This window comes from Actinia tenebrosa, unplaced genomic scaffold, assembly GCF_029948245.1.
Source record: "Actinia tenebrosa isolate PJP-AT-01 unplaced genomic scaffold, QUT_ActTen_1.0 PGA_scaffold4__44_contigs__length_22323623, whole genome shotgun sequence".
Lineage (NCBI taxonomy): Eukaryota > Metazoa > Cnidaria > Anthozoa > Actiniaria > Actiniidae > Actinia > Actinia tenebrosa.
This window is the reverse complement of record NW_028292581.1, coordinates 14,317,541-14,336,475: the sequence shown is the minus strand read 5'-3', so window position 1 is coordinate 14,336,475 and position 18,935 is coordinate 14,317,541. Positions and strand designations below refer to the sequence as shown.

Sequence of the window (18,935 nt, the reverse complement as noted above, 5' to 3'; positions counted from 1 at the left end):
CATAGAAATGTATAATAATTCTCATTTTAAAGCTCTTGTTCTGGTATCGTGGCCCGTCAAGTTTCGTCAAGCGATCAACCTTGAGAAAAGGGTTTATTGTTGAACTTAAAACTGACTCAGTTAACGCGTACATTGTATTTTTAAGCTTTTTTCGGTTTCTTTAAGACTCGAAAATCATTCAAAGCTGTCAAAGTTGCTTCATTTTCACAATAAAAGCAAAAGCTATACGATTGCGAGTTACTATATTTTGGATTTTTGGATTTTTTTTGAAGAGCTTGTACAGTCTGGAACTTAGAATCTGGCTTAGAGGTCTTTATTAGAAATTATAATTCGGATTTAACTGATAAGAGAAATTATACCTCTGACATTGCTCTCCCCTCCCTTCCCCTCCCCTATGATTAAAACCTCTCTCGCCGCTGTGGGCGACGTGAGTTAGATCAATTTACCAGGAATCACTTGTGGGTATATATAGAGTTGCTTGATCGTTCTCTACTGCATGAAAAAAATTAAAAACCTTGCTTCGTAAAAATCGATTTCTAAATCCAATTTGATCATCGAGATAGGGACGCGAGTACTTGGGACGTTGCTACACGTCCGATGTAAGTGTGTGTATGTGGCTGGGAGGAGGGGAGGGGAGACGACGGAGGGGGGGTTGGAGGGGGGTTTGGAGTGGGTCTTCAGAGACTAAGGTAATTAGAAACGTTTTATGAGTGACCACAGTAAATGCGTGGAACTTTAGTAATACTAAATAGCACAATTTCATGCAAATTCCATTGTTTTCTATTGTTTAATTAGCACTATTTTGTACTATTTAGTAATTAGTGTTTCACGGATTAATTGTTTGCACTCTATTGCACCGCGCTAATCAGATTTTCCCTGGACTGATACAAATTAGCCACTAGCCATTGCTTGAATTTGCTCTAAAATCCACGGTTTTCATTTTTCTCTTTGAATTTAGCTTTCGCTAGATTAAGATCAATCTTCAAGACCTTTGAGCCATCACATGTGAGTAGAGTTTGTTAGGTCTTTCCCTTGATCCAAGGGTTTTTCTTCAGGTACTCCGGTTTAATTTTCCTCATTCTGCAAAACTATCAGTGGGAGCTAGGTAGCTTTGCCCTGGCTTAGTTCAGCCCTTAGGTTGTTTCAGGGTTCTATCTGTGAGTTAGTCGTGTCCTGACTTAGTTCAGCCCTTAGGTTGTTTCATGGTTCTATCTGTGAGTTAGCCGTGCCCTGACTTAGATCAGCCCAAAGGTTGTCTAACAGGGTTCAAACCTAAGTTTTTTTAAGAATAATTCTATAGCCGAATAATAAAGTTCAAGATTAATGCTTGGAGATCTCAGGTAATTGAGTAACGCCTCGTGCGCTGACTTTCTCTTTCCAGCATCAACGTAAAGTGAAAATGAAGAAAAGGTTTGCTTCGGAGTGATTAAGATAATTAAATGAATCCCTATGACATAGAAATTTAATGATTCTATTAAAACAGGAGCTTAAAACCCGGCCTTCAACAATGACACTAAATAAAGCTTGTTAACTTGGGTTATCTGAACTATATAGTTAGATGTGTACAATATCCCCAATTACGGTGAATAAATGTTAGTACAATACTAGAGTCCTAGAGTAAAAACAGAGTGCCACTGTCATCGCTATCTAAAGATACTCTACCCTAGTTCTATACAATTCCATATAGCTTAATTCGTTTTTGCTTTCAGTCTTTGGCTCTATAAATAAGGTTCAATAACATTAAGACGTCGCTCAGTTGTGTTGTATATTTCTTTAGTAGACAGAGCGAGCGCTGAAGCACGTGGACCAGCAATGGTTCTGAAAAACAGAGTCGTTTTTTATTCTTTTCTTGTGTGCTGTAGTTTGATAAGACCTTCATCCGTGGACGCCTTAAGTAAGTATTTTTTTAGCTTTTATAATGGCACAGACAGACAGACAGAAAGACAGACAGACAGACAACTTATTTGAGCTACCCATTACGACAGTTTTGTTTAGGTCCCAGAGGTTTTAGTTCATCAAGTGAACGAAATGTTTGAGGAACAAACGTAGCCATTAGACCACTGTCGAGTTCCGAATTGCGTTTCATGAGACTGTTTGAGGGAACGCTATATTTCATAAGTAAGATCATTTTCACTTCACGTAAGAAGGCAGTCATATTGGTGAAGCAAACAATGGAAAGTTTCTACACAGTTTTTGCAAAAATAATGATAGAAAATGTATTGTTTTGGTACACCAACATGGCCGCTGTGACGTCACGTGAAAACTCTCTAAATGGCGTCTTTTTATTGATTGATTGATTGATTGATTGATTGATTGTTTGTTTGATTGATTGATTGATTGATTGTTTGATTGATTGATTGATTGTTTGATTGATTGATTGATTGATTGATTGATTGATTTAGCTTTTAACTCACATAAAATCATAGTAAAAAATGAACAGGTTTACCCAACAACGACGACGGTCCCTTATAATTAAAATGACATTTAATTTTTGAAAGTTAATTTAATTGCTGATAGTAAAAAGTGATAGGAAACCTTAATTCTTAAAATTCTTTCATTTCTTGATGATATTTTTATCTTAGTAATATCCTTGGCAAATAACTCGGTTGTAGAGTCCCACACTGGATTAACGGTTCCTTGCGCATGCGCAGTAGTTTTCTAGTACTTTGTGGTGGCGATTTATTCTGTTTGTTACAGCACATTATATACACAGTTGATTTTTAGGATATCAAAAGTATGCATGGGGAAAATATTGACTTCTCCTAAGGGAACCTTTTTGCTAGGATTAGTGCCCTATCATAACTTTTAAGTCACAATTTTAAAGTAAAGGGAGGGAAATTTTAAGATGATAAAGAAATTAAATTACATTAAAAGAGAAGATTAAAAACCATCTGAAATAAAGTTCAAGATTCAAAGATTTTCATTAGCATTCCACGGTTGAAGAAAAAACTGGGTCCAACGATCGATCGAATTGCCATTGCAGTGCATCGTGGGACTGTTAGAAGGGACACAATAAACGCCATCTTGGAAATAAGTCCCTTAATTAAAACAACTTCGTATCCAAGGAAATGTGACAATAAATTTAATTGCCTTGTCTTTGAAATGCTTTTTATTAAGAACCTTAAACCATCTCTTAATGTACAAAGTGACTCCATTAATGCAAAACTTTTTTTTTTGTTTAATGACATTTTTTACTCTTTCCTTTCCCTCTTATTCGTGTAATTATATCATTGTTATTATCTTTTATTCTTGTACATATATCTTTTTTCTGTAATTATCTTCCATTGTTTCATGATTTATATATAGTTTGTAATTTCTTATTCGATTTTATTGACTTGATAATGGTGTTACGTAAACGTCGAAATGTCGTCTTTTATTAAAATGTTTTTAGAATATAGCTTTTTATCGCTGAATTTCTTAGTCAAATTAATTAAAACAGTCACTGAAATGTCAACTCCACCCTTTTTTTTCTCGACTAAAAATTTTAAACCCCTTTAGAAAAATTCCTCGACCAAAAGGAGGGTGCCAGGGAAGGGAGAGATGGGTGGATCCGCCCTTATTATCAATAATGTTAAATAAATGTGTGTTTTTTAGGAAGAACAAGACGAGACGATTTAAAGAATGAGCATTACACGTGTTCCCACCAGGGAAAGCTCGACAAGAATCACCCTACAGGTACGATACGTAACTCTATCTTAACACAGGAAGCCAAATTCCTCTAAAAGCGTACGTACGTTTTTATCCTGGTTCTTCAGTTTTTCTCCCTCCGAAAGAATCAATATTCCCAAATTCCTAAATTACTAAATATTCCTAAATTTCAATTCGATCTTAGGAGTTATTCTTTATAAGGATAAGCTCATATTTCCTTAGGCACTCAGAATACGCCGATAAATTGGTTATTATCAAAGTTGTAAAACCGACGTTTTGTTGTTTTACTCTTGATTTCGAGTTAGTCATGTTAAAGTGTAGTTACTAAAACAAATAAACAAAATGGATGGATGGATGGATGGATGGATGGATGGATGGATGGATGGATGGATGGATGGATGGATGGATGGATAGATGGATGGATGGATGGGATGGATACATGGATAAATGGAAGGACGGATGAAATGAAACGAATGGAGGAACGAACTGAAATAATTGGATTAATGGAAGAGTGGATGGATAGATAGATATGTGAATAAATGAATTGATGGATAGATTTCATAGATACATGAATAACAGAATGGATTTTTAATCTTTCAGGGGCTCCAACCATCACAACAGATTGCAACAGCTTCATGGAATATTATATTGACGATAACGTCTACGTCACATGCCAAGTCAAGTCGAACCCAGTAGCTAAGATCACGTGGCTCTTCAACGGAAAACCGGCACAGCACAAGTTAGACATTACCAGTTGTTCACAGAAACTTCATATTCCTTATGCAGAGGTCGCCCACAGTGGTGCGTACACTTGTATAGCTTCCAATCGATATGGGACGGTCAACGAGACATGTCAGGTGACTATACAAGGTAAGAATAGAACATTTCTTGCGTGCACCGTTGTATGGCTTCCAATCGGTATGGAACACTCAACGAGACATGTGGTCAAGAGCCATGCAGCTAGTGCGATTCTCTGGCGGCTGTGGTATAAGCTTCCTTTCTTCAGTTGATAGTGCTAGTTGCAATGGAAGAGAAGATTATAATTGGAATAAGATGCATATTCTTGTATTTTTTTTCTTCAGCTCGCAAGCGCACGTTTTTCATTATCAACAAGGGAATCCTTATCAATGGTGACCCCAGATCAAGCAAAGCTGTCATCGGATCCCCGCTAAACATGACATGCGAAATTTACAATGCTCACTATGTTTACTGGACAAAAAACGGCGTCCATTTCCCTCCTTCCAGACCTCTGAATTCCCGGAATTCGAACCTAAGAATTTCGAAGTACAAGAAACAAATGGGACAGACAATGTTTATACTGCATCTTGTGTTCGCGCGTGTCGTGGAGGAAGACAGAGGGAATTACTCGTGCGCTGGAAGAGATAATTTAATCGGAGACACCGTCCACAGCTACAAATACCTTGAACCAAGTAAGTCAAAGCTCCGCAGTGTAGCGGATCCAGGAATTTAAAAAAAGAGGGGTTCCAGAATTGCCGCAGCACAGAAAAAGCTGGTGCGATTGGCTTACAAAGAGGTGTTCCCATTTCATTCTACTGAGCATAAAGAACAGAAATTGGCTTCACACGATCTCACAAAGGGGGGGGGAATAAAATACACTGTTAGAATCTAGGATAATCCAAGCACATTGTATGAAAAATCCAGTTAAATCGATGACGCACTAGTTTTGCGAAGGGAGCGAGAATAAAATTGTCCAAAGTTCGCTCTGAATTAGTTCGGTTCCACCTTAAATGAACGCGTGTTGAACAAAAAGCATAGTATTTTGTCGCCCGATGTGGGGCTAGAACCCACGACCCTGGGATTAAGAGTCCCATGCTCTACCGACTGAGCTAACCGCGCAATATACAATTACTTTCTAAAAATAAACCTGTCGAAATTAAGACCGGTACTAAGAGTGCTTTTTTAAATTTCCTTGCACTTTTGTATTCGTATTTATACCCGTGAAAACAATGTTACATAGAGACTACATATTTGTTTTCTCTTGTTTCAGTTTTCGCTCCACTTCCTGCAGGAAGACAAGCAAGTTCTTCACCATCGATGTCAGCTCTGCCATCTGCAGTGTACTTGGTACTAGCTCACCTTGTACTCCACTTGTCTAATTTTCCCGCCAAAACACAGGCGTACGCGTTTCATGTTTAGAGTTTCCCGCCATATCCACAGGAATCCCGCATGAATTAACGAAACTTCGGTACCGAGATACAAGGTTTAAAACATTAACTTATAATCATATCCATATCATATTCTAGTGCAAAGTGATCAGATTTTAGTCAGCGGAAACGATTAACATAAAAATCAAAATGGCGGACAAAAATATTCTTGATCAGTAAAAATTCTCGATTTGATTGTTGACCAGTTTTAATCTTAATAGACATTTTGTAATACTCTACTGTTTGAAGTTCTCTCTTACTCAGGGTTAGCCTCGATTTTGTGCAGAATATTTATGTGTTATGTGAAGGTCCATAAATTTCAAAGTGTTTGTATATTTGTTGAAGTTGTGCATCCTTTACTTTACCGTTGGTATTTGTGAATATTTAGACCCTAATTCGAGGCTAATCCTGTGTAAATGAGTCTGTAATCAAGGAACACAGAAATTTGGAATAATTGAGAGTAAAATAATATTTCAAGAAAAAATTATTGACGTCATCTTTTGCGTTGTTTTTCTGTGTGTGTGTGTGTGGTTTTTTTTACCATTAAGTGGTTTGTGAGCCCTGTACGTAAGTCACAAAAGAAAATATTTTCCGTCTCCAAGGTAACTATTACCATGGCATACTGGAAAGAATGGTTGCCAGGCTAACTCATTACTCATTCACAGCAATTGCTACTATGGCAGTGGTTTTGGTGAAGGGAAATAATATTAATAATAATAATAATAATAATAATAATAATAATAGTATAATAATAATAATAATAATAATAAATGTAATAATAATGATAATTGGTCTCGTGAAATGATAAAGATTTTCAGACAACTTGGAGTTTTAGTGGACAAAATTGGAAACTAGCTTTATCTATATATGCTTTATCTGTTTTATACACTTATGAATACATACATATAATACATTCTGATTTATCTCATTCTGAGGCCCTAGAAGCTTAGGTAGCATGACTCCTTTGTGTGAGAGGAGAAAGGCGTTAAGTAAAGCTCTCTTTGACCAAATTGTAAGGGACAAAAACCATAAGCTTCACGGATTGCTTCCATCACGTAACGAGTCTACCTATATTGCAAAAAAAAGCCAAATATACTTTAAGTTACCGATTTGTAAGACAAATAGGTTAAAGAACACTTACATTATACACCATAGTTCTAATTATTAATGTTTTTTCATTTTTTCCTTTCCCCCCTTATTTTCAATATATTTTGCACCCGCTAAGTAAAGCTGTCGAGATTGGCCAAAACAATATTGAGTTAGACCTTCTGAAAGACGCGACCTTTGCTTCTTTCATTTTTGCATCTCGCTCTTTCGTTTTTTCCCGAATTCGCTTAAATGACCGCTCAACAATTCTCCCATTGGAATACAGAATGACCGATCAATAAACTTGAATTCATAATTTTTTTTCGGTAGTTATCGATTTTTTCTTGATGTGCCTTCAGCAATCGGTGTCTGTTCCACGATGTATATCAAAAAGGCATTTTAGCTTGTCCGACGTAGCAACAGTAACTAGGGAGGTAAAGCAATGAATGCAGGATCGGTGTATTTGCGAAAGGTCTATCAATTATATATATTTCAAAATCTGTTTATATGACGATGTCTACATTTATCATTCCCATGTATTACGACCATTGCTTGAGCAAAGAAGGAAAAAAGAAAAAAAAAAAAGCGAAAAGCGTAACGTTATGCGCAGAAAATGTTCTCCTTTTCCTTTGAGCGGCTCACCGTCACGAGACTTTTAAGCTTATGTTTGCTTGTTTATAATAATAATAATAGTTGTTTTTCAGGGACTATTTCTCAGTTTTTCGTGTCGTACGATAAACACTTCATGGAACTGTTTTGTTTTTTTTTCTTCTGCGGTTTCCCAAAGAAGAAAAAGCTCTACTTGTTGTGTGCCTCTATTGGGCTGTCATTAGTTGATGGTTCAAAGGCTCTATTCTCGTTTGGAAATTATAAGTAAATTGGGAAGTGGTTCACCGGTCAATAGGCATATAAGTTATATAGTTTTGATCAATTTATCAAACACAAGTTATAAATCAGTAAAACTATTATAAATAACACACACTGTCGATTGTCATCTGGAATTTTCTTTTCTTTTTCCGACAACGGTACCTTTGACTCAATTCATTGCTTAGCAACACAAATGCAATTCCATAAGATTCAAACATGGCATCTATTCCATCTTATTTGGTTGCTAAGTGACCGTTTTTGCTATAGCAACTGATACCTTAAAATGACTTAAAATTAAAACATGGTATTTATTTGATGTTATCCGGTTGCTAAGTGACCAAATTTGCTGTAGCAACAGATACCTTAAGGTATTTGAGTGTTGCTTAGCGATATTAAAACAAAAACATGATGAAAATTATTTAAGACAAACATTGCAATAAAGAATCTAACATTCCTGGGGTTGTTTGACTACCTTATAAGAATGGAAGAATCTACGAACACCGTTGAAACAAGATCGTCAGCATTTCGTGTTGTTCGTCCCACATCTTGTTATGGTGAGAATATATTTAACAGTATTCGCCGAAGGCAAAGTCGGTGAATATCGGGGAATAATATTCCCGATATTCACTGACCCTGAGGTGAATAATTGTTTTAGTATAAATACACAGGTGATTCTTTTAAAGAAAGGGGAAAAAAAGAAAAACAAAGATAAAACACATTTTTTCCCGGTAACAGCAACAAAGCGGCTGGCCGCCATTTTGTATTATCGCTGGAGGTGATTATCGTGTGATAATCTGAGTTTCTCGACCAATCAGCGCGCGAGATTTTCAATAATCACCTGGGTATTTATACTAAATAAATATATTATTCATTATTGACATATCGTTATTCTATATTCTATATATTATATAGAATTTGAGATTTTGATCTACTGATAGTCGGTTTTTCTCTCTATCTTAGGCGGGGGCGGTTGTATTTTGGACTCCGTCCTGTTAACGCCTCCTGTCACAGACTCGTCTTTTCTTTTCTTTTCTTTTCTTTTCTTTTCTTTTCTTTTCTTTTCTTTCTTTGTGCTGTGTTGTTTGTTATTCCTATGGGCGTAACAAGGGCGCTAGGGCAAAAATTGGTGGTTTTTTAACCGTTTAATAGACTCCGTTATATTGGTGTTTTTTTAGGCGTTAGAAATTGTTTAAACTTTTACTTATCTATGAAATGTGCTTTTAGTGTCACTCGGTAAAGATCTATATGTTAAGTGTATACTACCGATTACTTATCTGTTCTGTTATGTGCTGGCTTGATTTTTTCAGTTTTCCCGTCTATATACGCCAAAAATACTGCTGTGACCAACGGTTCAATCGGTTCAATCGAACTGTTCATTCTTGGTTATTTAAGGGATTTGGATTAACTTATTAACTTATTAACCGACGCGTACGCTTACTTAAGCGGTCACGAGGCAGGTATAGGATACAGTAGTTCCTTACGTACGATTGAACAGTTGGTCACAGTAGTATTTTTGGCGTATATAACCGGCTAATAAACCACCAATATTTGCCCTAGCGCCCTTGGGCGTAATGTGTCTTTTTTTGTTGTTGTTGTTTTGTTTTGTTTTGTTTTGTTTTGTTTTGTTTTGTTTTGTTTTGTTTTGTTTTGTTTTGTTTTGTTTTGTTTTGTTTTGTTTTGTTTTGTTTTGTTTTGTTTTGTTTTGTTTTGTTTTGTTTTGTTTTGTTTTGTTTTGTTTTGTTTTGTTTTGTTTTGTTTTGTTTTGTTTTGTTTTGTTTTGTTTTGTTTTGTTTTGTTTTGTTTTTGTTTTTGTTTTGTTTTGTGTGTGTGTGTGTGTGTGTGTGAAGAAATCAATAAAATAAAAATGGAAAAGACGAGTTCTTAAACAACAGACCGTAATCATAGGGTCCGTTTGAATACCACCTACCATTTCTAACACTTTAGTATGATCGTGGGCCCAAGACAAGGTAGTATTTAACGACAATTGATGGTTTTCACGGCGGCCATGTTGGAGGAACTTAACAAAAGAATTGTCAATGATTTCTTTTGTTATATCCTCCAACATGGCCGCCGTGTCTTTGTTATTTAAATTAAAAATAAAAATTAAAAAAAAAAAAAAAAGAAAAAAAAAACTGTTCACAGTATTCCTCTCAAATTAGTGATGTTATTTTTTCTTGTCCTCTTCAGCTTCTTCTTCGCTCTTACCATTTCACTCTCAATTCTTATATGCTGGTGCAAGATTTCCCTATTCCTATCCGATCGGCCATTATTGAGAGATTTATTCTCCTCCATCAAATGGACCCGTTTTCACTCCAGCAAGTGATAAGCTAAAGTTCTCTTACTCGGAGGCTACCTCTTCATTTAGTAGACCAGTAAACTCCAGTGGAGATACAGGGCTTAAAGTTCATGCTTACGAGAAAAATGATGGTGGACACAGGTATCAAAACCATTTTGTTGCTGTTGATGTTGCTGTTGTCGTTGCAATTGTTGCAGTTGTTGCGGCAGTTGTTGTTGCTGTTTTGTTGTTGTTGCTGTTGCTGTTGCTGTTGTTGCTGCTGTTGTTATTGCTGTTGCTGCTGCAGTGTATCGTCACTGTTCCTTTTGCTGCTGTTCTGTTATAGTTGCTGCTGCTACAGTTGCTGCTGTTGCTGCTACTCAGTGCTATTGTTATTGTTGTTGCTGCTGTTGTTGTTGTTGCTGCTGCTGCTATTGTTGCTGTTGTTGTTGTTGTTGTTGTTGTTGTTGTTGCTGTTCTTTGCTATTGCTGCTGTTATTGTTGTTGTGGCCCTTGTTGTCATTGTTACTGGTGGTGTTGCCGATCTTGCTAGCCGCTGCTTTTGTTGTTACTGTAAAACTTTTATCATCTCCTCGAAAAAAGTGCCTTTGACATGCATAGCGGGAGTCAGAAAGATACGAGGGGTACGTCTACCACTGCGAATCCGGGTCCTTGATCAAACTGAAGTTCATCCCTTGTACGCGTTTCCGTGGGCCACTTTTCCTTATGAGCCATTCTAGCTAGTGTGCTAATCTTTCTGATAATTGGTCTTCAGATGTTTATCGCCACTTTCCCTGGTCGCGCCAGAAACAGGAAAAGACATCATCCACACAGCCCAAGGAGGCCAAAACTGCGGACAAACTGTATCGATTTCATCAAATCATGTTGTATGTGCTGGGGGGAAGTCTCTCTGTAGAAGTGAAGAACGGAAACTGACGCCTCAAAACACCACGTGTCCTGTGTGTCACAAGGTGTTTGGACGAGTCACTACACTCAAGGTGAGGGATTGCCAAGAGTAGCATAGCATGCCTTGGAATCGTCTATGACAATAGTCTGAGTCAAAGGTGTCGAATCGAGAGGGTGAGTAAGGTACATTCGATTGCCTCTAACCTCTGAAATCATCACATTATATGTCAGTAAAGTCGTTTTGGTCTCTCTCTTGACTCAAAGGGTCTTTCTCCATGCCTCCGGTTTTTCTCCCTGCAAAACCTGACGTTTCAAAAAAAAAAAAAAAAAAAATTCAATTCTATCCATGAGTTTCTCTGTGGCTCAAGTAGTATAGCTAAAATTCCACCCTCGTTTCCGGAGCCTTTATTTCTTACTGCGCATGCTCGACAAAGCGAGCATGCGCAGTAAGGAAAAATACCTTTGGGTACGAGATTGCTAAAAACACCGATTTCTTCCTCAAAGGTGCACTTGCGCATTCACAGAGGAGAGAAACCCTTTAAGTGTTCCTATTGCGGAAAGTCATTCAGCCAATCAGGGAACTTGACGACACATATCAGGGTGCATACCGGAGAGAAGCCATTTAGCTGTAAGGTATGCGGTAAACAGTTCTCGCAATCCTCGGCACTCAAAGGTCACATGAAGATTCATTTGAGAGAGGTAAAATCAATACTCCAGTTTAGAATTCTGTGTTGCTCCGGGCTAGCTTAAGTTTTTGTAGAAGGTCTTTGAAATATTTGACACTGATACGAGGCTAAACCTGAGTAATAGTCCTTTCACAGTTCCCTGCGCCATCTTGAAAGATAGCCGTGCCTTTGCATCGAAGCGAGAACGGCGGTGACCTTGCAATGATAAACATGTAAATTAATATCAAAGGTGTTAAAAAAGGTCTCTATCATTGCAAGCTCACCGTTCGTTCCGCTTCGATATGCAAAGACTACCTTTCAAGATGGCGCAGGGAACCGTGAAGGTGACTAGTATTGAGTTTGTAATCAAATTGGAAAATCAAATTTGGAACTCGAAAAAGATCTATTTTTATAGACCTATTTCATGTTTTTATCGTGTTTTCCCAAAAATATCATGTGAATCTTATTTTTCTTGTTGCCTTGTTTGCGTGAAAACAAAACATTTACTAATTTACAAATTTCTATCTCACTTCGATAAATAATCATTGAGCTGCTTTGGCGCGAGATTCCCACCCAAAACACAGAATTATGTTCATTTAACGAAAAGAATATCTCATTGCGGGTTCAACTGTAAAAATAATCTCAATGAGTTTTCTTTTCTCTCCAGGATATTAAGAAACCCAACTCCAACCACGACAAGCCAATGACGTCATAGATGATCATTTTCTAAAAATGACGTCACACCCATGACGTCATCGTTTGTAAATGTAAGAGTGAACAGTTTCCATGGTAAACAAGCTAGCTTTTTCGGCTTTTATAGTTTCTCTTTCATCGAGTCTATAGAATAGCCTTCTTTCGCAACTTTTAGAGCTATTCTTGGCTTCACCTACGTGATCGAAAATGTTCTCAAACTCGTCTTTCACCGCTGTGAGTCCAACGGGTCGGGTCGCTGGTTCGAGCCCTGCGGTCGCCACATGTGAATTGAGTTTGTTTGATGTGTTGTTCTCTCCTGTGACACGAGGGTTTTCTCCAGGTTCTCCGGTTTCCCACCCTCCTTAAAAATCAACATGAGTCGAGCGTTGTGTGCATAAAATAGTAAATGTAGTGGTAGTGAGTGTGAGTGAAAGCAGGCACACATCAGCGAAAGCTGCCAGAATAATACATAGCCTGCTCTAACAAATAAAATATTATTATTATTACTATATAAAACAAAACTTTCATAAGCCGAAGGAGCAACCAAACTATTTATCTCAGCCAAAGTTCGCGTTTCAAAATTTTTCTTTTAAAAACGAAAAAAAATTTCTGAGATACGAAGAAATACGAGCGAACAATTATGCTCATAATATAGTTGAAATGCATGGGACCGCCATCTTGGTGTCCCATTGAGGAGCTATAGCGTTTGCAATCCACTACCAATTTAAAAAATAGATACGTTATTTGAGTTATGGGGCAAGTTTAAATAATGTTATCGTCAAATTACCTCGAAGTTATATAACGATCCTTTTTCTTAAATACTTAACATAGTTTTTATCCAGAGTTACTTTTATGTTCTTTATATTGTTATTCAATTCTAATCAGTATTATTTATCCCACCCCCAACTAAAATTTATCTATGATAAATTGTATACATTCGTTAAATAGAGTGCAAACAATTAATCCGTGAAACACTAATTACTAAATAGTACAAAATAGTGCTAATTAAACAATAGAAAACAATGGAATTTGCATGAAATTGTGCTATTTAGTATTACCAAAGTTTCATGGATATATTTTTTGCACTATAAAGTTTTAACTTTTAATTAATAACAATAATTATTATTATCACATGCAACCAAAGAATGGTCCTGCATAGACCCGGTATGGGAGATGACCTCTCCTATACTAGAATCTCAGCTCAGTTCAGCTTATTCTATTGTAAATAGTAAAAAAATTGTATGCGTGCTTCGAATTTATTCAGAAGTCGAAATAGATATCTTTGGTTGCTAAATGCGATTAGGGTGTTATTATCATATATTAGCATAATCTTAATATAAACTTGAATATTTATAGTGCTTTGCGTTCACTGTTCAATGTTTGCCAAAGGGGAAGTAATACTAGAGTGGTTTTTTTACTTGGCCCGTCAAAGAATGGCTACAGATTAGTCACCTCGAGCCCGCATGGGCTATAGAGCATGTGCATGTTACGTCATAGCCGCCATCTTGGTTGACGATAACAAAGCATTCCTCATCAGCTTCGGTCGTTAGATCAACCAAGATGGCGGCTGTTTCATTGCTATTCATATCTCAATGGATTTTGAGACCCATGGTTGCACACACTATATTGACTCATAGGCCATGAGGGCGAGAGGACTAATAGGCCATTTCACGGATCCCGTTACTCAACCTCAGCCTCGTCAGCGTGTAATTATTCTTTAGAATTTGACTACAGTCCGCAGTAATGAAAGGAATTTACACATCAACGAACAATTGAAACACTTAAAAATTTCACAGGTTGTAGGCAATTTCTAAAGAATATATTACACGCTGACGAGGCTGAGGTTGAGCCGCGGGATCTGTGAAATGGTCTATTGTTTTAGTCAAATCCAACCAGTCGGTAAAAAATATAGATTCAAGCAAGGTAACTTTTGAATTAAAGTCAATTTAATGTTTTGGTTTTAAAAGCTGGCACTTTTCGCTACTAGTAGGCTATAACTTATGGCCTAGTAGTAGCTCATCCAATCAGAATGCAGCATTGATGATAGACCTGTAGTTGGATTTGACTAATGAGCATAGTATACATAGTATCTAGTAGACACTTATTCCATTGTTTTCTTTTTTCTTACTTTGACTCTTAGGCTCAGGTCAAACGTCGAACTTCACATGAGCCGAACCTAATAGAGGCTTAGCAACATCACGTGATGGCAGCCATGATAGGAGGCACGAACAATGGAATCTGGTCTCATCTGAATTACATTAGAAAGAATTCAGTTTCCCAGGGGAAAATGACTCTATTGCTGTGCCTCCTGTCATGGCTGCCATCACGTGATGGTGCAAAGCCTCAATTGAAATAGTGTTAGATAACAAGGTGGTCTTCTTTGATGTTATAAGGTTCGGCTCATGCGAAGTTCGATGTTTGACATGACGTGACATGACATGTCACTTATTATACGACTTTGTTTCGCCGCCCAAATAAAATTCCTTTACTACCATTATCGTTGAAGTGCTACCCCACGAAGTTTGATTTCCCGTTCGCCGAACATAACAAGCATTCTAACAACTGTCAATCAAACAACTGCAATAAAACAAACAGACAAACAAACAAACAAAAACAAAAACAAAACAAAAAAACAAAAACAAAAAAACGAAAAAAACAAAACAAAGCAAAACAAAACAAAGCAAAAATCAAAAACAAAAACAATATCTTGAGGGATATTTTAGACTGAATTCAAGACTTTAATCCTCTGTTTAAAAGTCTGTAATTCAATCCAAAATTTCCCATTAAAATGTTCTGTTTTTTTATTTCAGTTCTTATTGATTGACGTTCGTTTAAAATCATTCCATACTCTTTGCAACAAAGGCTTTTAAAATAAATGGCCAGGAATTTGAGAGGAATTTGCCTAGGTGATACCTATTTTGGTCCTTTTGCTGGCTAACGTTAACACTAGACACTTTCGTAAAACTGAGTCTTTTAAATGATGGAAAAACTTGGTGGGAAAGGATTCAACGGCATTTAGTTAAAAAAAGCTGGTTGACCACGATAACGAATAACTGTTAAATATTTAAAAAATTAATATTGTTATAATGGACATTTTTAAGTAGCATGCTTGAAAGAATAATTTAAAAACACATGATGTGATGGTGTCCAGTTGTGTGGTGGTGTTCGCGTTGCGGTGATGTTCAGTGGTGTGGTGCTGTTCAGTGCTGTTCAGTGGTGTGGTGGTATTCAGTGGTGTGGTGGTGTTCAGTGGTGTGGTGGTATTCAGTGGTGTGGTGGTGTTCAGTGGTGTGGTGGTGTTCAGTGGTGTGGTGGTGTTCAGTGGTGTGGTGGTGTTCAGTGGTGTGGTGGTGTTCAGTGGTGTGGTGGCGTTCAATTCAGTGGTGTGGTGGTATTCAGTGGTGTGGTGCTGTTCAGTAGTGTGGTGTTCAGTGGTGTGGTGGTGTTCAGTGGTGTGGTGGTATTCAGCAGTGCGGTGGTGTTCAGTGGTGTGGTGTTATTCAGTGGTGTTAGTGATATTCAGCAGTGCGGTGGTGTTCAGTGGTGTGGTGGTGTTCAGTGGTGTGGTGATGTTCAGTGGTGTGGTGGTGTTCAGTGGTGTGGTGGTGTTCAGTGGTGTGGTGGTGTTCAGTGGTGTGGTGGTGTTCAGTGGTGTGGTGGTGTTCAGTGGTGTGGTGGTGTTCAGTGGTGTGGTGGTGTTCAGTGGTGTGGTGGTGTTCAGTGGTGTGGTGGTGTTCAGTGGTGTGGTGGTGTTCAGTGGTGTGGTGGTGTTCAGTGGTGTGGTGGTATTCAGTGGTGTTAGTGGTATTCAGCAGTGCTGTGGTGTTCAGTGGTGTGGTGGTGTTCAGTAGTGCTATGGTGCTAGTGGTATTCAGCAGTGCGGTGGTGTGGTGGTATTCAGTAGTGTAATGGTGCTAGTGGTATTCAGCAGTGCGGTGGTGTTCAGTGGTGTGGTGGTATTCAGTGGTGTTAGTGGTATTCAGCAGTGTGGTGGTGTTCAGTGGTGTGGTGGTATTCAGTGGTGTAGTGGTATTCAGTGGTGCGGTGGTATTCAGTGGTGTGGTGGTGTTCAGTAGTGCGGTGTTCAGTGGTGTGGTGGTGTTCAGTGGTGTGGTGGTGTTCAGTGGTGTGGTGGTGTTCAGTGGTGTGGTGGTGTTCAGTGGTGTGGTGGTGTTCAGTGGTGTGGTGGTGTTCAGTAGTGTGGTGGTGTTAGTGGTATTCAGATTTATCCGTCGGATAGCGCTACCCAGGCTTCGTACAACCGGGCCCAGTACATTCTCCCATACAAATCCTTATAGAATATTTGTCATGGTCTGCTAACAATGTTTGGTCAAATTTTGGCTAAATTCGTGGGTCAAATCGGTGTTTGGTTAAATGTTGGGGCCGTTTTGAGGTTTACTGACGTAGTAAAGTAAAAACGTTAGGAAAACTGTACCGGAGAATCTGACTCCAAACAAGACGCCCTACATGCGTTCACTGGGTTACCTGTATCATGCACACAGGACTCGTTGCAAAGTTAGTCAAAAGATAATGGAATGGTTCACAGAAAAGAATGATTTCGTTTAACTTGTCTAAGACGATCTTCTTCCTTAAGGTATTCTCTACATGATATTAAAATATTTGCAGGTTTTGCCCTTTTTTAGGCCACAAAATAGACAGTAAATATAGACATATGATGATCCAAGTGTAGTAAATGTTCTTGTCAGTAAACTTTGCCAGTAAAGATAGGAAAGCGTAGGTCTACTTTTCGCGGATCGATATTGCTTATATGACTGATAACGTCTGATCGAACTTATACAGGCTAATAACCTATCGAATAGGAATATTTTTTTCACTTAAAAGGTTGCCATAATTATTGTTAAAGTTTTAAATCTAATAAAAAAATGGATTAAAAAAAAAAAGAAAAATTTTATGTGGATAAGACGGGATTCTAACCCACCAAAAGAAATAAAAAGAAATGCAATTACCCTGTGCCATACCCCCGAGACATCCGCAGAGCTGAGGCGGCGTATGGACTTCGGACCTGACGGCGATTAAATCCTTCTGCCCTTGGGTGTACGAATTACGCAAGAAAATGTTCTAGCCGAAGCATCAGGGGAGAAACCAGCCGGCCCCCAGACCATATCGGCTAATCCCTTGCATCTCTGCCACGCACGGAATCGGTTGAAAAAATAATATTAAAAAGTCTAGTCTATTCGTGCATTGTTTTCACGTCTATTGTTATGCTGATTCACCTGGAACCGTGGTCCAGTGGATAAATCGTTGTCGTTCAAGATACTGAGTCAAGCTCGGCTGAGGAGGGTTAGCACTTGGATGGGTGACCTAAACATTATACCTACTCAAGCTTTTGCTCCTTTTTCCGTTTTGATTTTTTGATTTTTAAAATAATAGAATATAGAATAGTGTAGCTTTCTATTAACTAAATAACAACTAAAAACTAAAATCTTCTTTTACTGCTAAATTATAGTACTTCTAGTGCCCAGAATTACATCATCAGCTGCCAAGCCAATCTATGAGCCCAGAATCTATGAACACGTCATTCAAATCCATATATGCGTACTCTTGCGCAAGAATGCACTTTTCGCGCGATGGATAAGACAATCCAGTAATTAGTAAAGCATATACTTACATTTTAAGCTTGCTGAAGTCATTGCTAAGGTCGATGATTTCCTTTAGTTTGTAAAGGAACCAGGGATCGATGTTTGTCAACTCGTGAATTTTATCAACCGAGTAACCCTTCTCAAAAGCCTGGAAACGACAATGAATAAAGCATCGAAGAAGAAGTCAAACTGATGACACAACGTTACTGAGGGAAAGTTTGCGAGATTAGTGGGCAATAATTATTAGACGGGGTTGATCAAGATATTTTTTGATAACCGAGCTCAATAATTGTTTTGTCATTCAAATTATTTCTTCCGTTTTCTTTTTGTGTTTTGGCTGTTTTGGCTATTTATCAAACACAACAAGGAAAGGGGAAGGTAGCCATGTTATTTGTTATTGCAATCTCGTACCCAGAACCTGCGTTTCTTCTGGCTTGCGGCATAGAACGAGGGCTCTGGCATAATCCATTTTTTTGAGACCAGGATTTATTGGACTTCCGGTATAACAGAGAATGCGTTAAAAGACTTGTCAAAAATTATGAAAATATGTTCCTGATTTCTAATTTTTATTTTGGTCGGAAGTAAACAAAGAACTCTATTTTAAAGCATGATTTTCATTGATTATATTTCACTTCTGGAAAATTGCGCTTGCGCCAAAAAAAAAAAAAAAAAAAGGATTATGCCAGAGCTATCGTTCTTCGCCGCAGGCCAGAAGAAACGCCGGTGGTGTTCAGTGGTGTGGTGGTGTTCAGTGGTGTGGTGGTGTTCAGTGGTGTGGTGGTATTCAGTGGTGTTAGTGGTATTCAGTGGTGTAGTGGTATTCAGTGGTGTAGTGGTATTCAGTGGTGCGGTGGTGCTAGTGGTATTCAGCAGTGCGGTGGTGTTCAGTGGTGCGGTGGTGTTCAGTGGTGCGGTGGTGTTCAGTGGTGTGGTGGTATTCAGTGGTGTGATGGTTTTCAGTAGTGTGGTGGTGTTCAGTGGTGGTGTGGTATTCAGTGGTGTGGTGGTATTCAGTGGTGTGGTGGTATTC

At 38.1% G+C, this 18,935-nt stretch overlaps 1 protein-coding gene and 1 non-coding gene across 2 annotated transcripts; one reads left to right on the top strand and one right to left on the bottom strand.

Annotated features, from left to right (window-relative positions):
* Positions 1-1,752: 1,752 nt before the first annotated feature.
* On the top strand, positions 1,753-6,297 carry LOC116288115 (fibroblast growth factor receptor 2). Its single transcript, XM_031694856.2, has 5 exons — positions 1,753-1,894; positions 3,595-3,675; positions 4,249-4,518; positions 4,731-5,078; positions 5,657-6,297. The coding sequence occupies exons 1-5, from the start codon at positions 1,813-1,815 to the stop codon at positions 5,803-5,805; spliced, it is 930 nt and encodes a 309-aa protein (XP_031550716.1). The 5' UTR covers positions 1,753-1,812; the 3' UTR covers positions 5,806-6,297.
* Positions 5,433-5,505, bottom strand: Trnak-cuu (transfer RNA lysine (anticodon CUU)). Its single transcript has one exon. It is a non-coding gene; the product is annotated as a tRNA-Lys (tRNA).
* Positions 6,298-18,935: the final 12,638 nt, after the last annotated feature.